At 50.9% G+C, this 23,049-nt stretch overlaps 1 protein-coding gene across 1 annotated transcript in view; it reads right to left on the bottom strand.

The window, feature by feature from the left end:
• PLEKHH1 (pleckstrin homology, MyTH4 and FERM domain containing H1) overlaps positions 1-23,049 on the bottom strand; it is a 59,776-nt gene that overhangs the window by 17,993 nt on the left and 18,734 nt on the right. The window contains exons 3-13 of the mRNA XM_047795192.1: positions 16,265-16,327; positions 15,240-15,389; positions 11,165-11,248; positions 9,130-9,211; positions 7,973-8,709; positions 5,412-5,490; positions 4,747-4,838; positions 3,604-3,754; positions 3,303-3,445; positions 1,758-1,868; positions 198-284 (exon numbers count right to left, since the gene is read on the bottom strand). Coding sequence (XP_047651148.1) covers positions 198-284; positions 1,758-1,868; positions 3,303-3,445; positions 3,604-3,754; positions 4,747-4,838; positions 5,412-5,490; positions 7,973-8,709; positions 9,130-9,211; positions 11,165-11,248; positions 15,240-15,389; positions 16,265-16,327 — 1,779 coding nt within the window. The remainder of the gene's footprint in view (positions 1-197; positions 285-1,757; positions 1,869-3,302; positions 3,446-3,603; positions 3,755-4,746; positions 4,839-5,411; positions 5,491-7,972; positions 8,710-9,129; positions 9,212-11,164; positions 11,249-15,239; positions 15,390-16,264; positions 16,328-23,049) is intronic.

Genomic DNA, 23,049 nt, shown 5'->3' with positions numbered 1-23,049 from the left:
CCAGCCTGATACTCTCTCCTCTCCTCCTCCTCATCTTTTTCTCTGACCTTCTCTCCACCTCGCACATTCTGCCTCCTTTCCTTTCCCTATACCTACAAAGGAGGATGGCACTTGGCCCCATCTGGGTATCCAGTGGAGCCATATTCAAACCCAGCACCTCTTCTATGTACAACATCAGCTGCTAGGAACATGCGCACCTGGAATGTCTGTGCACCCTCTCCTCGGACAATTCGGCAACGGGAATTCAGTTCCACTTGACCTTGAGGTTTCCGGATGACGTCACTCTGCAGAGAAAGGAATAGGGAGGAAAGAGGTTAGAGCCTTCCCAGAGCACACCATTTCCCCCCAGATCTTTTCTTGCTTTTCTTTCTTTCTCTTTTTTTTTTCTTTTTTTTGCTTTTTAGGGCCCCACACTTGGCATATGGACGTTCCCAGGCTAGGGGGCAAATAGGAGCTACAGTTGCTAGCCTACACCACAGCCACAGCAACACCATGGGATCCGAGCCACGTCTCTGATCTACATCACAGCTCATGGCAACACCAGATCCTTAACCCACTGAGCAAGGCCAGGGATCAAACCGCTTCCTCATGGATACTAATTGGGTTCATTACCACTGAGCCATGACAAGAACTCCTCCCCCTCAGATCTTATTCCAGGTTGAAAGCTTTCCTGGACTGTGGTATAACTGGTAACTTGTTCTGGCTCCTGGTTCTAACTAAATGGAGTAATGGTGACAGACACAGGTCCCTCTGACCCAGGCCTCAAAAAGTACAGATTGAGCCTTTAAATCCTGGGTAAGGAGTCGCCAGGTTATTATGGAGCTATAAAGCCCTAAATTCTTTCTACTACATCCTGTAAAGGATGGCAAAGAGTGTGGCAAACAGGTGGCATACATATCACTATTACCCTTTCTAGTACCACTGCAGGCATGACTAATCAATCAGAGCATGGTACTCACTGAGTGAGGCAGACCCAGAATCCTTAACATAGTGTTCCAGACAGCCACTAATAACTGACTGGCGTTGCACAAGAGACATGGCCTTTCTGCCTTCTTTAAAACATTAGGAGTTCCCACCATGGCTCAGCAGTAATAAATTTGACTAGTATCCATAAGGGTGGGGGTTTGATTCCCGGCTTCACTCAGTGAGTGAAAGATGTGGCATTGCCGTGAGCAGTGGTATAGGTTGCTGATGTGGCTTGGATCTGGCATTGCTGTGGCTGGGGCTTAGGCCGACAGCTAAAGCTCTGATTCAACCCCTAGCCTGGGAGCCTTCATATGCCGCAGGTGTGGCCCTAAAAAAAAAAAAAAGGCAAAAAAAAAGGTAAAAAAATCTCTTAACATTGGTCCTGCAGGGAGGTCCTGACAAACTAGGTCCCAATATCCAAGGCTCTCTAATTCCAAACAGTGTAGAAAGGGGCAATAGGCTCGCCTATTAGAATAATCCAGACGATGTGAGGGCAGCCTGGGGACAGTTCACTTACAGGACGAGGCATAAGAACTCAGCTTCTGAAGGAAGAAGGAAGTGCCAAGCCAACTTGTCTACAAGGGCCCTTGACTGCTCAGTGCCCATCACTGTGAGGCCCGGTGACCAGCCGCACAGTCCCGTGTGTGGCTCAAAGCATCAGGTGCTCGGCCAGGTTGCCTCTCGCCACCTGCTAGAGCTTTGCCCTCTGCCCTGGTTCTAGCCCTTCTCACTTGGTCCTGGGCCTGCGATGAGGTCCTTGTGACTACTGTGCCAGGGAAGGAGGGTCTCACCGGAGACTTGTAGTACATGATCTGTCCCTGTCTCAGGACAAACCAGCGCCTCTTCCATGTCTTCACCCGGCTCCCCATTTTCAGCAGGTAGCCTGACTTCTCCAGCAACTCCTGCAGCAGTGGAAGGATGCAGGGGGAAGAGAAGGGGACAGAAAGGGGGAAAATCAGGGTAAACGGATGCAAACTATTGCTCATGGAATGGATTTACAGTGAGGTCCTGCTGTGTCGCACTGAGAACTATGTCCAGATACTTGCAACACAGCACAACAATGGGAGAAAAAATTATGTATACATGTATGTGTTACTGGGACCCCATGCTGTACAATGGGGAAAAAAAGTGTGTTGGGGGAAATAACAATAAAAAATAAATTAAAAAAAAAAGAAAGGGAAAAATCACTGGGTTCCTGGACATCACACAGGACAATGTGGCCCAGTGGAGTCACGCTTTGTCATCAAGTTTAAAAAACTATTGAGGACTTCCCATCATGGCGCAGTGGAAATAAATCTGCCTATTATCCATGAGGATGCAGGTTCTATCCCTGGCCTCACTCAGTGGGTTAAGGATCCGGCATTGCTGTGAACTGTGGTGTAGGTTGCAGACATGGCTGGCGTTGCTGTGGCTATGATGTAGGCCAGCATCTACAGCTCCAATTCGACCCCTAGCCTGAGAACCTCCATGTGCCACAGGTGCGGCCCTAAAAAGACAAAAAAAAAAATTTATTGCGTATTTGTTATGTGTGTTTTGGGGGCATGGTGCACTGCTAACGGTGCAGAGAAGACTCGAAGCATGGGTGGTTCTGCTGTTGAGGGAGACAGCACCTGACCACAAGGAGGTGGCAGATCAGGGGCTGCATGAGGGAGAGCCTGGCCAAGAGCCAGACCAGAACAGGCCTTGAAGGAAATCAGACTTTCCTTTGAAGACAAGCCCAGAGGAGGAAGAAGGCCATTCCAGGAAGCAGGGAAGAGAGAGAAATTAGGGGAACATCAACCAAGCTGGGGCAGAGGGTCTGTAAAGTTGGAAGATGAAAGCAGGACAGCATGTGCTGTGGCACGAAGGCTGGGGAATGAGCCATCTGAATTTACTGCGAGCTTTGGTGCATAACAGCGTGTCTCTGAGCCTCTAGCTTCTCATCCATGAATTGGGCTCATAAGCCTGAGAGGACTGTGAGGACAAACGTAACAATGTGTGCAAAGCTGTGAGCGCAGTGCATTCAATAAATGTATTGTTAGCTCTCGGCATTCCAGAGTCAGTTTGGAGCTAAAATGAGGTAATTTGTGTAAACTCCTGGGCCCCATGGACCTACCTAGCCAGTCCCGGAGTACTAAGGACAAACCAGCTCCCACCCCTTCCTCCACCACGGGGTCTGTGTGCCTGACTCCCTAACTGCACACCCCAAGCTCATTCCCCATGGCCTCCCATCAACAGTGGCAGCCCCTAGACTCCCACTCTCCCTTCACCAATCCCGGGACCCCCCATCTCATGCAGCTGCTACCTGTGTTCTTATGCAGGAGGTGAGCTCCCACCCGGCCCTGCCCCCAGCTCACCCCGCCCAGGCTCAGCCCATCGGTGGAGTAGGACGAGGTGCGCTGTAGTTTGTGCTCAGGCTCTGAGTAGTCGCTGTCCAGGGAGCAGGCATCTGGGGGGATGGCGTAGTCGCCCTCGGAGCTCAGCGAGGACATGGAGACGCCTGGCCAAGGAAAGAGGCAGGGCCGGGATCCAACCCCCTCCCCCAGCTCACATAGTCTGGGAGCTGCAGAGTCTTCCTTACCCACCCCAGACCCCCAAGTATGACAGCTCATGGGAGGATGGGAGGGGCCCCTTGTTGCCCTGCACCCCTCCTGCTACCTCTCTTGATGGCCCGGGGGCTGCCCAGTCCACTGGTCCTTCTGGACTCAGAGCAGGACACTGAAGTTCGGAAGCTCGCCTGGGAGCTGCAGTCATCGTCAGACCCAGAGGACTCGTCCACAAAAGGCACCGTGCTGATCTGTGTGGCTCTCTGCAAGACAAGCCCCTCCGCCACTGCAGCTCAGGCTGCAAAACAAGCCTCATCCCATGTGCACTGGCTCTCTAGTGCCACATACCCCGTGGGCCTAAGTGGCCATTCCTGATGTGCTGAGGACAAGCCAGCTCCTGGCCTTTCCTCCTCCACAGGGTCTGTGGCCTATTCTGGTCGCCATCACCCAGCCAGAGTTCCCAAAGGACAACGACCCCTTCTCGACATTACAAGCTTACTCCCGTGTCCTCACCCCCACACTTCTCCCTCCCCCACACACCATTCTCCACGGTCCCCAAAGGAGCTGCCCTAACTGGGCTGAACACGTGGCCTGCTGACCCACTGGCTCCCGGCCACTAGGGGGCCAGAGGAACCACGCCATGTGCCAAGCATGAGAAAGGAGCTTTAAGAGGGGGTGGACATGACAAATTGAGAGATCGTGTCAACTGGCACATATTTAAAAAGCAGTTACCTCGGAGTTCCCGTTGTGGCTCAGTGGTTAACAAATCTGATTAGGAACCATGAGGTTGCAGGTTCAATCCCTGGCCTTGCTCAGTGGGTTAAGGATCCGGCGTTGCCATGAGCTGTGGTGTAGGTTGCCGACGTGGCTCGGATCCCACGTTGCCGTGGCTCTGGCGTAGGCCGGTGGCTACAGCTCCGATTTGACCCGTAGCCTGGGAACCTCCATATGCCACGAGTGTGGCCTTAAAAAGAAGCAAAAAATAAATAAATAAATAAATAAATAAATAAACCCAACTTATATAGTTCTATACATCAATTAGAGCTCAATAACACTGGAAGAAAAAAAATTACAAAATAAAAAGATTTTTAAAAAAAATCCCATAAACAAAATAAAATAACATATGGGGAACTGAGCTCCCCGCCCAGAGCCATGTGTGCCGAGGCCTGACCATAGAGCCCCATTCCAGCCACTGCCTGCTAGATCCGGGCCTTTCCATATGGGGACACCCACTCCTCAGACAGGAGCTTCTTACCCCCTTCAGGGCTGTGTAGACAGGCACGGTGACATTCTTGTAGACAAGGCCAGAGAAAGGCCCCGGGGACCCGAGGACAGGAGGGCTAGAGGCTAGAGAGAGTGGGGAAGAGGGAGGAGATCCACTCAGATGCATGACCCAGGAAAGGGTGGAGGGCAGGCAGAGACCTGAACTGAGGGAGGAGGAGAGAGGGCCCTGCAGACAGGGGTTTCCTGGAACAGCACTCTGGCGACAAACTGAGTGACAGATCTCAGCCGGGGTGCCAAGGCCTTCTTCAGTCCCACTCAAGGGGGGGGATGCAACTCCTCCAGGGGTTTTTCTAAATCAAGGCCCTGGGGGCTCCCCACCCTGCTCACAGTCCTTGCCCTGCAGAATGGAAGCCAGGGCAGGTGGGCGGCACAGCTGGAAGACCCCGCCTCTAAAGTCTCTCCCAGCTCTGTAATTGGCTACAACTCTGTTCACGCCCACGCCCACGCCCACCTGTGCTGATGAGCCGCACCTTCGTGGCTTCCTTTTCTCTCCCTGGGAGCCCTGGCCCTGTGCTTTCTGAACCTCAGCTGCTGCAAGAGGGAACGCGCTGCAGGTGACCTCGCCCTAGGCCTTGCTCAGCGTCTCCTTCCTGCAAGCCCACCCTACCCACCACGGGCCGCTCCCCGGGAACTCACCGCAGCATGTGGTGTTACTTCTGGCAGACACCTCCGACAGCCGCATACCTGACGTGGCCACCGCGTAGATTCGGCTCTCCTGGAAGCGGAAGACCTAGTGGGTCAGGACACCTGTCCCACCCCCCACCCCAGCCCCGGCCCCGCGCCCACCCCGCCTCTCCTAGCCTGTGGAGGAAAGGCATGGCTTTGGGGGCCGGCAGACCTGGGTGTGCATCCACACCCTGCCAGTTACTGGCTGCAGGATCTCAGGCAAGTTACACCCGTTCTGGACCTCACTTTCCTGGGCTCTAAAATGGAGGTGATAATACACAACACCTGGAGTATAGACAGTGCCCTGCAGGCGATTTTCATTCCCTCTCTCCCTGCAACATTTCCAGGGCAAGGAATTCCAGGAGAAGAGGGGTCAGTGAGCTGTTTCCCTGAATCCTACCCATCCTATAGCCCTAGAAGGTGGGGTGTTGATCATGAGGGTTTCAGAGCCCCATGGCAAAGGTATGCCCATTTGTAAACCAACTGTTTGGAAACCGGGACACATGCTTTCCCTGCGGTGACAGTCAGTCACATCACGGTTAGGCCTCAGGGCCAACCTCAAAGCCCTAGCTCACCTGGAGCCCTGAACCCTGCTCTGGTAGGAGACAGGTGGATAGAACCTCCACTCTCAACTCTCCCCTCACCCCTCTCGGTCCCCTGGGTCTGAAGCAGGGTTTGGATCACTCCTAAACCCAGAGGCCCCGCCTATCCTTCCTGAAATCTCCTTTCCGCTCAAGATAAAGAGAAACAAAGACACGTGAGTCCTAAAGACTGGGAAGGGAGGCCTGGCTCAGAAAGGCAGCTGAGCTGGGAGCTGGGGCTGGAAGGGAGGTGGATGCCACTGGGGTCACCCTAGAGGGGAGCAGCAGTGCTGGGGTTCCCAGGGGAGAGAGGGAGGGGTGGCAAGGACTGGGAGGAGAGCCTGCAGTACCTGGAGGCATGGGAAGGGAAGAGATGGGGGCAGCGAGGAGGGATTTCCAGGACGGAGGGGGCAGGGGCAGGCACTGAGGGCAGATAAATTGGGTCCAACCAGCAAAATTAGGCCCCAAAAAGATTACTCTTGCCAGCAGTGGTGGTGGAATTCAACCAAGGACAAGAGTCTCACTTAAGATAAGGAAATGAAAGTGAAGCTTGAGGATTTAGGTTGAACAAATATAGGAGTGTTTTACCAAGGGTTATGGAGGGCCTAACAAGTTTATTTTCAGGGTCAAAGAAAAAAGAACTCTTGAACTGATAAATAGGTCCAACTGACTCCCTCACATTAAGAAACATCCTCTGAATTCTGTCTGGATTCTCCCCACATGGGTACTGCCCAGCTGGTCCCACTCGGGAGGAGACATTGGGTTCTCTGGCCACCGTGGTTCCCCAGTGTGACAAGGGTGGTCCTGTCTGAGGGCCCTGATGGAGCCGAGCCCTCCTGCCCACGTCTGCTTTAGGGATCCAGAGCATCTGGACTTACAAGACCACAGTGAACAGAGGAGGGATGGTTCTGATGGTGTTCCCACACAGCCCGGCCCCTTCCAAGAGCCTCTCAACCTCTCCACTGACTGTGAACCACCACTGCAGCTACTCAGCAAATACACATTCACCTACCTCATCCTCACGACCACCCTATAAAGCAGGCGCTATTATCCCCATTTTACAAAGGAGGAAACTGAGGCACGGAGGTTTAGTGGCTTGACTCGGCTCACACAGTTAGTGATTCAACCCTTTTTTTTTTTTTGTCTTTTCTAGGACCACACTCGCGGCACATGGAGGTTTTCCCAAGCTAGGGATCCAATCGGAGCTGTAGCTGCCGGCCTACACCACAGCCACAGCAGTGCGGGATCTGAGCTGCATCTGTGACCTTACACCACAGCTCACGGCAACGCCTGATCCTTAACCCACTGAACAAGGCCAGGGATCGAACCCGCACCCTCATGGTTTCTAGTTGGATTCGTTAACCACTGAGCCATGACGGGAACTCTGGATTCAACCCTAATGATTAGATCTTGGGACCTGTGCTCTCAGCCACCCCACTGAACCTCCCTGAAGAGATGCAAACTATTGCATTTGGGATGGCTGGGCAATGAGATCCTGCTGTAGAGCACTGGGAACTATATCCAGTCACTTGCGATGGAGCATGATGTGAGAAAAAGAATGTGTATATTTATACACACACACACACGTGTGTGTGACTGAGTCACTGTTGTACAGTAGAAAATTGACAGAACACTGTCAACCAACTATAATGGAAAATATAAAAATCATTATTAAAAAAAAAAAACATGCACCAAGCACCCAGCAAGGCATGTGGCCCATGGTAAGCATTTGCTCAGGAAACGAGAGCCAACCATGGTCCAATCAGTCAGAAGCCCTGGCTCTGCCCAATGAGGGTGGGGTGGTCTGGGTAGGCTCGGGGGTACCCATCTCCCAAAGCAGCATGAGGGTGACAGCCTCATCCAACTCCCAATGTGTGGCTCTGCCTGACAAGCAGCATTCATGTCATCGTCAGCTCTGCCCCACTGCCCTGTCCCCAGGGAACCTCTTACCCAGGAAGGAAACCGGTGCAGAGGGGGTGTGGGCGGTTTGTTCCCCAAATCCACTTCCTCCAGCACTGTTCCGGGGGCCTCCTCCTTCCCTGCTGGGGGCTGCTCCTCCATCTCCATCTTCTCCGGTTCCTCCCGGAGCTCTGCCTCCGCCTTGGGAGGGCTGGCAGGGCGGAGGGCTGAGAGGGCCCCGATCTCAATGCTCACCACGTGGCTGAAGTGCCCAGGGCCGGCCTGGGGCTGGCTGTGGTGCCGCTTGGCCAGCTGGATGCTGTCCCGGGGAGTGCTGGAGGCCCGAGCCTTTGGCAGGGTCAGGCTGCAGCCGGGGCCACCTTCCCTGGCAGAGGTCTTTGTCCCAGGAAGCGTCCCTCCCTGAGCAGTGACCAGGCCCTCACCCCAGGAGACCAGACCATGCCCGGGGGTGCGAGGCTTCACGCACAGCTGGCCAGGAGAGCCCTGCCTTCCTAGATGGGTTGGAGGGGTCTTGGTCTCTGATATTTCTCCAGGGTGGACCATGATGGAACTAGAATCCTCCACGGGGCTTCCTGCTTTAGGAACAGAGTCCTTGCTCTGCGGAGGACCTGGAGAAGGTGCAGGCATGGCTGCCTTCAGGGGACTCTGGGCCCGGGTATCACTGTCCTGCCCCACTGGCTGGGCTCCTGGCCCTGAAGGGACAGAATCTTGCTCCACGGTTCCCTGAGGGGCCACCAGCAGCTTTCCTGAAGGTGTCATCTGAAGAGCTGTGGTTGGGGCAAAAATAGGCATATTAAGAGCTCCCTCCCAAAAGAGACTATAATTCAAAAAGATAGGTGCACCCCTATGTTCACAGCAGCACTATAACACAGCCAAGACATGGAAGTAACCTAAATCTCCATGGACAGATGAAAGGAAGATGTGGTATATACACAATGGAATACTACTCAGCCATAAAAAAGAATGAAATAAAGCCCTTTGCAGCAACATAGGTTGACCTAGAGATGATCATACTAAGTGAAGTAAGTCAGACAGAGAAAGCCAAATACCATATGATTATTACTTATATGTGGAATTTAAAATATGACACAAACGGACTTATCTACAAAACAGAAGTAGACTCACACCCTGCCACACCCACACCCAGGCACTCACGCATGCATGTGTGCACGCGCTGGCCTGCTTACCTTCTAGCGCATCTTGAAGGGCTCCCACCTGCTCCACCAGGTGCTGATTACAGCTTTTCAGGTGCTGATTCTCCATCTCAAGCTAGGTGAAAAGAAAAATGAAGCCTTAGGATACTCAGCCTACAGGTTTAGACATATAATTCAAAATCAGATTAAAATCCTTCTTAAAGATCAAATCTGCAAAAAAAAAAAACAACCATGGTGCCCCCCACCCCACTGCTGACTCTCCCTGGAGTTCTGACCTCCTCCTCCCTCTGTGCTACCTGGTTTGGGTGGGGACAGAATTCCCTTTGGCAGCCCCTGTGCTTTCCTTTCTAGGTTTTTTGTTTGTTTGTTTGTTTGGACTTGGCCTTTTTAGGGCCGCACCCGCAGCATATGGAGGTTCCCAGGCTAGGGGTCAAATGGGAGCTATAGCGCCTGGCCTACTCCACAGCCACAGCAACTCGGGATCTGAGCCACATCTGCAACCTACACCACAGCTCATGGCAATACCCAGATTCTTAACCCACTGAGCAAGGCCAGGAGATCGAACCCATATATTCATGGATACCAGTCGGGTTTGTTAATCACTGAGCCACGACGGGAACTCCATAGGTATTTTTAACCTTTCCCCCCAAATGATAAAACAACACATACACAAAAAAAAATGCACACCACATCAATGAACAGCTTAACAACTGATTCTGAAATGAACACCCACATTTACTTCCACTGAGTGGAATCAAATCCCACTAGGAACCATGAGGTTGCAGGTTTGATCCCTGGCCTCACTCAGTGGGTTAGGATCCGGCACTGCCATGAGCTGTGGTGTAGGTCAAAGACACAGCTCGGATCCCATGTTGCTGTGGCTGTGGTGTAGGTTGGCAGCTGTAGCTCCAATTCAACCCCTAGCCTGCGAACCTCTATGTGCCATGGGTGCAGCCCTAAAAAGACAAAAGAAAAAAAAGAAATTGTTTCTAAATAAAGCTGTAGCAAGTGATGAAGTAGGGAAATGGATGGACAAAGAGGGAAAGCAGAACTACAGGAAGTGACAATGGGGAGTTAGTGTTTGATGGATACGGAGTTTCTATTTGAGGTGATGAAAAGTTTGGGAATAGTGGTGACGGGTGCACAAGACTGTGAAGGTACTTAATGCCACTGAGCTGTACACTTCAGAACAGCTCAAATAGTACGTTTTACGTTTTTGTTTTTTGTCTTTTTGCCTTTTCTAGGGCCACACCCTCGGCATGTGGAGGTCCCCAGGCTAGGGGTCTAATCGGAGCTATAGCCGCCGGCCTACACCACAGCCACAGCAAACGCAGGATCCGAGCCATGTTTGCGACCTACACCGACCTACACCACAGTTCACGGCAACGCCGGATCCTTAATCCACTGAGAGAGACCAGGGATCGAACCCGCAACCTCATGATTCTTAGTCAGATTTGTTAACCACTGAGCCACGACGGGAACTCTGCATTTTACATGTCTTTTACCAACAAAAAAAGCTACAAAGACTGGAGAGGACAGATGAGACAGTGGAGAGGGTGGACGGTCAAGACTGTGTGTGCGCCTCAGGAGGAAACTGACAGGGATCCTCAGAAGTGAGACTTCCCACAGAAGTGGTTCAACAGGATTGGCGGTCCCTATCACCAGGACGCAGGTTCAATCCCCGGTCCTGCATAGCAGGTTAAAGGAGCCAGCATGGTCACAGCTGCAGCAGAGGTGGATCTGATCCCCGGCCCCAGAGCTCCATATGCCACAGAGTGGCCAGAAAAGAAAAAAAAAAAAAAAAAGGGGAAAGAAAAAAAAGTGAGTGAGACCCATTCCTTTTCCCCAGACACAAAGCTGACCAGGTGCTCTAGGGAAACCCAGCCACCACAACAGGAAGGGGCAAGGGAAGTGAAGTGTCTCGTCTAAGCTGAACGGGGGACAAATGGTTAATGAAAGGAAAGGCAGGCAAGGCCCTGCCAACAGATGGAGGCAAAAAAAAAAAAAAAAAAAAAACACAGGGAGACAGGAGCAACCCCAGCCCCGGCCCTCCCAGCTCCCAACCCACCTCTGCTAATTTCAGCGTCACCCATTCCTTGATCTTTGCAGCTTTTTCTTGAACGATTTTTGCTTCCTCAGCTCTCATCTGCTTCTGCAAGACAGACAAGGGTCGTTAGTTAGTCATGGTGGTCACTGGTTTAGTAGGGAATTGGGAGTGGGGGGCCCTGAGAAGAAATATCAAATGACTGGATGCAGGTGAGCCCCTCCAGGTGCGCCCATTCATAAACAATCCAGCTCATTTATGAAATCAAAAAAGGATTCCTGGGAGTTCCCTGGTGGCTCAGCAGGTTAAAGACCTGGTATTGTCACTGCTGTGGCATGGGTTTGATCCCTGGCCCTGGAACTTCCACATGTTGCGGGTGAAGTAAAAAAAATATATTCTTGGATGTTCCCGTCGTGGCTCAGTGGTTAACGAACCTGACTAGGATCCATGAGGGTTCATCCCTGACCTCACTCAGTGGGTTAAGGTTCTTGCATTGCCGTGAGCTGTGGTGTAGGTCACAGACGCGGCTCGGATCCCGAGTTGCTGTGGCTGTGGCATGGCCAGCAGCTACAGCTCCAATTTGACCCCTAGCCTGGGGACCTCCACAGGCCATGGGTGTGGCCCTAAAAAGACTAAAGTGGGAAAAGTCTTCCTTATGCATAATACAAGTCCCAAAAAGACATGAAGGAAAAGACGTATAAATTTACATCATCTGTATAAATTACTGTATGCCCCCCCCCAAAAAAAAGGTTTCCTTAAGCAAAATGAAAAGACCAATTTGGAGATGATTTGCAACACAAATGACTTACATACAAAGGGGATAATTTGAAATGAACAAACCAATAAATGCATGCAGAGGATGTGAACAGACAATCAATAGCAAATAAATAAAAGAAACCCATGAAAAGCTGTGCAATCTTAATTATGACTTTAAGAATACAGATAAAAGTGAGACATAATCATTCCCTTCTACCAGACTAACACAACTTAAAAGGTTGATATTTATTTCAAATGGTCAAGGGTGTTGAAAAGCAGCCCAAAGTATACAAACTGGCAAAGCCTTTTGGGGGAACACTGTGTCAACATTTTAAATGTCTCAACTGCGGATCTAATAAACCCACTGCTTAGGGATCGTTGGTTGCATTGCTATTTGATGAGGCAACAAGGGCAAAAAACTCAAAACTGGAAATAATCTAAGTGTACACAAATAAGGGCTTGGCTAAATAAACAAAATGAAAATAGAATGGCTGCGCTCTGATGCACAGGAAGCAGTCACCGTGAACAGGGGTTAACAGTGAGGAGTGGAAACGAAGGACTGGGGAAGGAGGAAAAAAACGCTGCCATTTTATTCCCTTCCGGTCTTTTTGTATTTTGTACTCTACGTATGTATTACCTTTACAGTTAAAAGACAAAAAACAAAGGTAAATTAGCACATGCATGTAATTCCCTCGAAATACTCAAGGGTGTAAAGTGGTCCCTTGGTATCTACTGGGGACGCCCCCTGGATACCAAGATGCAGGGATGCTCCAATGCCTGACATAAAAGAACAGGGAGCATTCAGGCTTCCGTATTGGTGGATTCAACCAACCACAGACCTAATTCTGTGGATGTGGAGGGCTGACTGTCTTCTGCCCTTTTATATAATGGATTTGAGCATCTGAGGATCTTGGTATCTGTAGGGGGTCCTGGAACTAACCCCCCTCCCCCAGAGATACCTAGGGAACCACTATAAAATGATGGAAAAGCAAGATCTGTATCTATAAAATAGCAGCCTAGGGGAGAACAAAATATAGGCTTTGGGGATTCGACTCTGCCTCTGAGGCTTATCTGCTGTGGGGCGCTGGGCAGGCCACATCACACTCTGGTGATGTCATCTCTAAAATGGGGATGATGTATCTCCTTTCTGGGGCATCTTGAGGATGAAGGGACAGAAAGTGCACAGCACAGAGCCTGAGCAACCTGTTCTAGGACGCATTCTAGTTCTCTGTTCTCAAAAGCATGGAGGAGTTCCCTGGGGGCCTCGCGGTGAAGGATCCAGCGTTATTACTGCTGTGGCTATGGCTTGGGTCACTGCTGTGGCGCAGGTTCCATCCCTGGCTCGGGAATTTCTGCATGCCGTGGGCACAGCCAAAACATTTAAAAACATAAAAAGCAGGGAGATAATTGGTATATTCAGAGTCATTTGGAGATCGGCAATAATGACTTCAGATCTACTTTTAAGGTAAAAACTCCCTCGAAACTAAGATGATATACATAAGCTCCAAACAAGGGAGTATGTGGAAATGAGATGGGAATATGAAAATGTCTGATTCCCGGTATTTCAGAGCTGGAGGGCCCGTGAGGTTATCTAGGGGCTTGCAAACTGGCCACAGGCCAAAGCCAACCTTCTACCTGGTCCCTCCTGGAACAGCCCTGCCCACTCATTTCTGTATTATCTAGGGCTGTTTTCAGGCAGCAGAAGCAGAGCTGGGGAGCTGCAAGAGACCATGTAGCCTACAAAACCAAACATATTTACTGCCTGGCCCTTTTAGACAAAGTTGGCCAACCTCTGACCTACTCTGATTCCCTAATCTTTACATGGCTGTGGAAACTGAGGCCCAGAGGGTGAAAGGACTTGCCTCTGTCTGTTTGTGGCACAGCAGGGACTGACACCAGGTCCACTAACTTGTAGAACAGCATTCTTTCTATTCGGGTCTGGACCTATTATTACTGTAAAGGGATTTTGTTCCCTGGCCTAAGCTTTAGCAGGAATTATGGTGCCCCCCCATCCCCAGGTGCCGCCTCTTCTAACTATGAACCACTCAAAAGAGAAGATAGGTAGCTAAAGCCAACAGGAAAGCCCTAAGAGATTCCATGTGTTAACATTCGATTTTCCCATGATTCTCCAGCAACAGATGGTTCCCCCCACATTGCGGGAGGTACATCTCGCGAGGAAATGTCCCATGCACACTGACGAGTGGTTACAAATGTGCCCGTGACAGTGCAAAGGCGCTGGGAGGATCAGCTGAGAGCAACATGGAAAGTACACCTGTCAGAAACTGAAAGTTGTCTGACCACGTTGGTTAGAAATGATGGCACGGAGTTCCCGTCGTGGCTCAGTGGTTAGTGAATCCGACTAGGAACCATGAGGTTGCGAGTTCCATCCCTGGCCTTGCTCAGCGGGTTAAAGATCCGGTATTGCCGTGAGTTGTGGTGTAGGTTGCAGACACGGCTCGGATCCTGCATTGCTGTGGCTCTGGCGTAGGCCGGCGGCTACAGCTCCGATTAGACCCGTAGCCTGGGAACCTCCATATGCCGCGGGAGCGGCCCAAGAAATAGCAAAAAGACAAATTAATTAATTAATTAATTAATAAAAAAAAAGAAATGATGGCATTCAACTGGTAGCTAAGACCAACGGCAGAGGGAAGGGACAGAATGAGGATGAAGTTAATGGGATTGTGAGGGGGAAGCTGGGCACAGGGGAGGGGTAGGGGGTGTTCCAGAAGCTGCTCCAGAGCAAAGGTGCTGACTGTGGCTCGAATGCCAGGCAGCAGCTTCTCCTGGGCTCCTGTGTGCTTTTCAGAGGAGGTGGCAACTCTGGCCTCTGCCTACTCAGGTTCATCGGGAAACTTTGACCAACCAGGTGACCAAGGCTGACGGTCCAGCTCTGTGCTGCTCTGATACTACAGGCAAGCATCGTGTCCCAGAGGTTGGCAGGCCGCAAGGCCGGGGGGAAGAGGAAAAGCTCTCCTTACCAAACACCAACCTCATGTCTGATACGGTACCCAGAATCCTGAGTTCATTCTCCCAGCAGCACTATGACATACTACAACCCCTCTTTTATAATGTGTAAGATGAGAATTCGCAGCTGAAGGGATCTGCTCACAGATGGACAGTGACAGGTGCTACAGGTGAGATTCAATCCAGATCCGTCAGCCTCCAAGATCCCTTTCCCACCATCTCCCCGGCCTGGCTCCTCATGCACCTTCCAATAATCACATCATCACGTGAAGGAACAGCCTCCTGAAGGCGCTAGCCGAGGCGCGCTTCTCAGGGAGCTGTGGGCAGCCGGTGCAGATGCTGCAGGGGGCAGCGGTGTTCCCCTGTGTGTCAGCCTTACCTGCTTCTCCAGCTGCGCCTCCAGCTGGCCGATGAGCTCATCTTTGCCTTGCATGGCTTTCAGCAAATCTTGGTACTTCCGGTGCAGACTGCCTGCTGAGTCCACATTCTTCAGATTGGACAATTTCACCTTTTCTTCCATCATACCCACCTGAAAAGTACCAATCGTCTCCTAGGGTTGGGGTACAGTGTGTGAAATGGCCACCAACATGGGAGGGACAGGATGCTTCCTGATGCCCCCGCCTGGGAAGTCCCAGGCAGAATCTACACCCGGGGCAACTGGGGCCAATCAATTCAATGACCATTTAATGAGCCTCATCTGGGCAAAAGAAGGAACTGACAAAGCCAGGAAGGAATAGCTGGGTGTTGGGCCATCTCACTCTGGGCCCCAGCAGGGACAAGCTGGACAGGACAAATAGCTCCAAGATCACTATGGCAGAGACATTTGCTGCTCACTGAATGTCCGTGAACTTCCCGATACTTCCCAGCCTTCTTGCAGTTAGATGGCTTTAGAATTCACTGCAGCCAATGGGCCTCAGTGGAATGACACGTCATTTCTGGGCTGAAGTCTAAGAGCTGGCACAAGAACCCAGCTCTCTTTTCCTGCCATGGCAACCAAGGAGGCTGCATGTTCCAGCTGGTTCAGCTGGAAAACGGGGACCTCCATTAGCTTGGATCCCAAATCACTGTGGGAAGCAGGAGTCCTGGCCAGCCCTTTATGGAGAGGCAGCCTGAGTGAGAACCACATGTGATAAACTGCTGACAGGTCGGACTTCACTGGGCACCTCGGCATAACCTGGCCTATTTGGACTAACCCACCCACTTGCCCATTGCACTGATTCTCACCCCAAGATTCCTTTGTGCCCAAAGAAAGCCCAGGCACCTTGTTTGTTCATAAGGTCTTACACATGACTGCTGGTCTTCCTCATCCCTGTAAGGAGCTTAGCAGTGTGATGTGTCCACGTGTGTCCACAGGAAGGGTCAGGAAAGGCCAACAGGAGCCCCGCCAACCCCCAGCCCCACTACCTGGGTCTCCGCGTTCTCTGCTCTCTGCTCTGCTTCCAGCAGCCTCTGCTCCAGCTCCTGCATCTGCCCAGAGAGGGAGGGGAGACAGAGTTGTGGTGTCCCTGTCCTGACCATGGCATCACGGCAACTCGAGCAATTTGTGCAGATACACAACCGCACAGTTCAGGTGGCTCAGGATCAACCCTCACTCCCTCATTCTGAATATCAGGGGCAGGTGCAGAGCCTCGAGCTGCTGTCCTCTCTGCTGAGCGAGGAGTAGGCAGGGCGCCCAGGGAGGGGCAGCAGTACCACGGTCATCCTTCCTGAGCATCCTCACTCTCGCTCTTGCCCTTGGGCTCCTCTCCCCAGGCCCCTCTCCTCTCAGCACTGGGCTGCAGGCAGGACCCTACCCCTGCTCGCCATGTGCCTGGTGTGCAACATGCTCCCACAAGTGCCCCCACCATGTTATCAGCTCACTGGAGGGGGACAAACACTTCATCCCCTTCTGTCAAGGACACCACTGACTGCAAATGGCATTCACAGGTGTCACCTTCTTTGATTCTTTTCATCCTAAACAAATAGAGGTTCAAGATATATATAGCTTATAGATACAGATAATTTGTTTTGTTTTGTTTCTGTCTTTTTGTCTTTCCTAGGGCCTATGGAGGTTCCCAGGGTAGGGGTCCAATCGGAGCTGTAGCCACTGGCCTATGCCAGAGCCACAGCAACACCAGATCCAAGCTGTGTCTGCGACCTACACCACAGCTCACAGCAACGCCGGATCCTTAACCCACTGAGCGAGGCAGGGATTGAACCCGCAACTTCATGGTTCCTAGTCAGATTTGTTAACCACTGAGCCACGAAGGGAACTCAGATTTCGATCTTATTACCAGTAAGGGTCTGAGGAATGTGGCAATTCTGGAATCTCGTGCCAACTGGCCCAAGCAAAGGGACCAATGTTTTTACACACTGGGCTCATCAGGGACCAGACATAAGCGGAAGCCTCGGGAACAACTCACACTGTATCTCAGCAGCTTTGAGAGCTCAAAGCTAGGTGAGGAGAGTTTGGGCTGGACTTCCACTCTCACCCTCCCCTGGTCAGGGCCCAGGGGCCTAGTCAGGCAGCTACTTTCTTCCTGGCCCTGCCTCGGGGGAACAGGTATGCAGGAAACATACCTCAGAGGCATCTCCCAGCCTTGTCCTCCAGGAGGCTGGACAGGCCTGGATTTCCAGGCTCTCATCCAGCCTTTGGCCACCTCATCCTGAAGATTTGGCTTTTTTTTTTTTGTATTTTTGCCTTTTTCTGGGGCCACTCCTGCACATATGGAGGTTCCCAGGCTAGGGGTCTAATTGCAGCCGTAGCTGCCGGCCTATGCCAGAGCCACAGCAACTCGGGATCCGAGCCGTGTCTGCAACCTACACCACAGCTCACGGCAACACCGGATCCTTAACCCACTGAGCAAGGCCAGGGATCGAACCCGCATAACCACTGAGCCACGACGGGAACTCCAGATTTGGCCCTTTTTTCCAGCTACTCAACCTTCTCCTTTGGCCTGGACCCTGGCTTGATTATTTGCAGGTGAACTAATTAATTCCTTCTTTCTTTCCCCGTCTCTCACCTTCTCAGTTGAAATTCTGCATCACAATTGTTTCTTGATGAAAGGATAGAAGAGAAGGAGCCCCCAGCCTGGTGCTAGACAGTGAAAGGAAAACTACCGGAGCAGTTCAAGTTTGAGAACCTGGGGCACCTCTTTTCTCAGAGCCACCCTCCCTCCATCCATCTTCCTCCTTGGGGTTTGTGGGAGAGAGAGGTTTTCAGTACACATTCCCTTTGAAAGGACCGAGGATCCCAAATAAAACTCGAGGTTCACAACCTGTGGGACAAAAATGCCTCTTGGGCTCCCAATGGACAGGACCGTCTTTGACAGGCATTCCTGTGCTCAGGCCAAGGATGCCCGCATCTCTTCTTTCCTTCCTCTCCTGGGTTTAATAATCATGATGGAACCTCTTGACTCAAGTCTGAAAGGGTAGGTTGGTTCTGGCCAGACTCAGGCATCAATTGGAGCCAGATGGCCTTTCCAAAATCAAACAGTCCTTGGACCTCTGTCGCTGTGGGGGAGATAACAGCACAGAATAAACCAATATTATGGTTCCGGCGGAGGCTGCCTGGTGCAAAAAAATTTCTACCTGGGAATGGTTGTTGACACGTAGGGGTGGTCCCCCGGGGACCAGGTTAGTGTGATCCCTGATTCTCTGCCCGGGAGTCTGAAATGTGGGATCAGGAGACCAGAGATGAGGGCCAGGGGGCTTCCCTGGAAAATGTATACAGATTTACCAAGTCAGTTCTGTGAGCTGTTCAAGATCCTCCTAATAAATCCCCCATGTGCTTAAGCTAACCAGCATGGGAGTCTCTGCCCAGGAAATACCTCTAACTCATACAATTATTGGGAGCATTAAAATTTTAAGAATACAATGAGATATTGAATGGGAAGGCTCTAGATTCTTGACAAGCATCCCAGATTAACCTTCATTTAGATCTGACACCTGCTATCTGTAGCTCTAAGACCTAAGATTTCCATAGGAAAGGATCACTCATATTCTTGACCTTACAGATGGAGACACCAAGGCAGAAGGAAGAACAGGACATATTTGAGTCCATCCTCCCACCTGGCCATTTCCATTTGGGTCAAGAGTGGTCAATGACATTAGTCAGAGTCAGAAATCACTCTGTTATGGACAACATGAGGCGCAAGATTCTAATATTAAACATCCTTTAAGGTAAGCCATTACCAAAGCAGCTGGAAAAGAAGGCACCTCTTGGAAACCTCAGGTCTCCTCCCAGCCTTGGCCTGACAGTCACACGGTCCTCACTGCTGCTGACCCTCCAGCCATTCTCATCCTCCGGGCAAGGACACTCAAGACTCAAAGCCTGGAGTCCCCACTGTGGCTCAGTGGGTTGAGAGCCTGATTGCAAGGGTTTGGGTCACTGGGGAGGCACGGGTTGGATCCCTGGCCCAGCACAGTGGGTTAAAGGATCCGGCATTGCTGCAGCTGTGGCTCGGATTCAGTCCCTGGCCCAGGGTGCCATGGGTGCAGCCATTACAAAAAAAAAAAAAAAGACTCAAAGCGTTTTGTATTCACCTTCATGCTGGAGTATCCCCCTTTCTCTAAAACGAACTTATGAACATTGAAACAATTTGGAACACCCATCACTGTGCTCCAACAATTACCATCATACTGACCTCCTTGTTTGAATATCCTTAACTTCATGTTTCCTTCCATTTTTATGAAAATACATTTTCTCCACTGCCCTCAGAGCACTCCGAGGAGTGCCTATGCCGGAGGGTCATTTGGGGAGTTTGAACTTGTCTTTTAACCCCAGCATCAACGCATCTCATGATGGCAGATGGCTCCTTACACTCACACAAAGGGCCACCCCTAGAGCTCTAAAAGGCTGAGGCTATAGGTAGGCTCCCCTTATCGGGATTCTGTTTCTCCTCTCAGAGGGTTCCCTAGGACTGTGTCCTCAGCTGTCCTTTTAGTCTATGCATCTGGGTGACAGGGCAGCCAAGGAGGTGTCAGGTTTGGGAGGCTGACTTTTAGGCGGGATCTGCTTTCACCAGCTGCGGCTCATACCAGAGACTTATAAGTCACCCTAGAACAGGCTGCAGCGACCTGATGAAATGCACTTGGCACCAAGCTGGGATATAACCCAGCTCCTTGTTACACTCAGTGACCCTGTGATATACTGGTGATAAGGTGGTGGCAGGCACAGGGGGCACTCTCCTGATCTTAGCACCAGCCTGCGTGCTGAGCGGTGGTCCCAGCCCAGAGCTACCCAGATGGGGTCTCAGCTATGAAAAGGGAACCTCTTAAACCCTTTTCAACCTCTGAAAAGGATTCAACATTTTTTTTTCTCCTGTGTCCTTAACTGCTTGCTACAGTATTTAATATTTGGGGTGTGTGTGTGGGGGGGGGGGGTTCAACATTCTTACCACTGCTTTACATTCAAGGAGAGAATGGTCCAGATAAGCTCTAAGGCTCTGGACCCTGACTGGCTCCACCACCAGTGCAGCTTTAGATACATTTCTTAACCTCTCTGTGCCTCAGTTTCCTCACCAATAAAAAAGTACTAAGGAGCTCCCGTCATGGCTCAGTGGAAACGAATCTGACTAGTATCCATGAGGACGCAGGTTCGATCCCTGGCCCCACTCAGTGGGTTAAGGATTTGGCATTACCATGAGCTGTGGTGTAGGTCGCAGATGCAGCTCAGATCTGGTGTTGCTGTGGCTGTGGTGTAGGCTGGCGGCTACAACTCCAATTCGACCCCAGCCTGGGAACCTCCATATGCTGTGGGTGTGGCCCTAAAAAGAGGAAAGACAATAAAAAAAAAGAGAATAACGACTGTCCACCTTCTAGGGTTGTTGTAAAGATCACAAGATGCCTCTTGTCAAGCTCATGTGCATAACTTGGCACTTACTAAGAAGTCTGCAGATACAAGCTACTTGTTGGATTTTCACATACATTAGGATCAGGGAGACCAGGCAGCCTGGATGAGTTTGGTGTTTACCTGTCATCCAGTATAATGAGTAACACAGCCTTCCTTTCTTTCTCCAAAGCGCCCTGGGTTAGAAGATAAATTACATGGTCATCTTACCTATGATCCATCTCCAAGAAAGAATGGCGCTAAGTCAGAGGTTGCCAACCATTAGCCAACAGAGCATCGGGTAAGACTTACAGTGTTGTGGGCACTGAGCTGACCCAGACATAACCAAACAGGACCACCTGATATATGTCCGGCACTCGTTAAAGCACTTTACATGTATCAACTCATTTCATCTTCATCCTTATCCTAAGAGGCAAGTCCTATTATTATCCCTGTTCTGCAGATAAGAAAACATGGACACAGAGAGATTAGGTAACTTGTCTAAGGTCACACAGCCAGGAGGCAGAGCCAGGATTCAAACTCAGGAGCACTGGCTCCGGCGTCCACCACACCCTCAGCCACTGTGCCCCTCACATCCATATCTCACATCCTATAAAAACCCAGATATCACATGCAATCCCCGAGGTCCAGCTTTTCTTGAAAACTCAGGAAATCTGGGGAGTTTCCGTTGTGACTCGGTGGTTAACGAATCTGACTAGGAACCATGAGGTTGAAGGTCCGATCCCTGGCCTTGCTCAGGGGGTTAAGGATCCGGCATGGCCGTGAGCTATGGTGTAGGTTGCAGATGCAGCTTGGATCCCTCGTTGCTGTGGCTCTGGCGTAGGCCGGTGGCTACAGCTCCAATTAGACCCCTAGCCTGGGAACCTCCATATGCCACGGGAGCGGCCCAAGAAATGGCAAAAAAGACCAAAAAAAAAAAAAAAAAACACTCAGGAAATCTGGACACACTAGGGTTAGGTTTTCTTCTGACAATGCCTGGCTTCCTCCTCCACTATAGCACATTTCCTTGAATCCTCCCCAGAACCCTCCTGCCTCCCTCATCTCAGTTACCTGCAAGCATTTGAGGTTGCAGCCCCCAATTTTAGCTATCAAATGGTTCCAAGTGTGCTACAATCAAAGACAATGATTTTCAACTTTTTGTTTACTATCAGATCTTTTGTCCAACTGAAATCGTATGCTTATTTCCAAATATATAAAATACACAACTGTGGGGCTGCCCTGGTGTCTGAGTGCAGAAGAGGCAGGAGACAAAGGACGCTGTCTTGTTTGTGGATCCTCTGCTCCACCCCCACCCCCACCCCCAGCCCAGAACCCCCTCTGAGGCTCCTGGGGCACAAGGCGTCCACTAGACGGACAGGTGAATGGGGCCCAGGAACGCGGTCAGGGCAGGAGTTCCTGGCAGAAGATCTCACACCTTCAAGGGCATCAGGATCCCCAGAAGCTCGTTACAGACACATTCCTGGGGCCACAGAGGTTTTTATTTAGTAGATCTGAGGCAGGGACCTGGGAATGCATTTGAAAAGAAAATACCAGGAGATCCTGATGCAGACGAAAAGCACACTCTGAAAAGCAGTAGACTGACCGCAGAGAACAAAGCAAAGTGAATGACTCCTTCGGGGATGCAAACATCCCAGGGCCAGGCCCCCATCAGCACAGGACTCTTCTTGAATGGCTTTATACAAAACTCTAGCAAGACAATGGTTCCTGAGAAATACTACATGGGTCTTATTAAAAATGGGGGGGGGGGCGGGCGCTGGTAAAGAACCCAACTAGTGTTCATAAGGATGTGGGTTTGATCCCCAGCCTTGCTCAGTGGGTCAAGGATCCGGCATTGCCTTGAGCTGTGGTGTAGGTCACAGATGCCACTCAGATCTGGTGTGGCTGTGGCTGTGGTGCAGGCCAGCAGTTGCAGCTCTGATTCGACTCCTAGCCTGGGAACTTCCATAGGCTGTGGGTGCGGCCCTAAAAAAAAGGGTGTGTGTGTGTGTGTGTGTGTGGTTAGGAGAACAGAAACAACGACTATGTACACAAACCCTCATACACATTGAGTAAAAGTTCGAGAAGACATCTGCTCCCAAAGCAAACTGAATCTTCTAGCAAAAGAGACGTGCCAATGCTGATTCTGTGATGACTTTACGCAGACTTTATTTCCACCCAGTTCTAACAGCCTTAACATTCTTCTTTTATGGGACCTGGCCTTTTCACAAATTATGAGGCATTTAAGGATATGTCTGTCTGGACCTTGAGTTCTATCCACATGCTGTGAAGCCGGTGATTAAACTGAATTGCCGCCTCTGTATAATCCATGGTCAGAGAGGGGAGGAGCAACAGTCATTGTTCCTTTGTTTAAGGCGACTGA

This window comes from Phacochoerus africanus, chromosome 9 (genome assembly GCF_016906955.1).
Source record: "Phacochoerus africanus isolate WHEZ1 chromosome 9, ROS_Pafr_v1, whole genome shotgun sequence".
NCBI lineage: Eukaryota > Metazoa > Chordata > Mammalia > Artiodactyla > Suidae > Phacochoerus > Phacochoerus africanus.
This window is presented reverse-complemented; position numbering and strand designations above follow the sequence as displayed.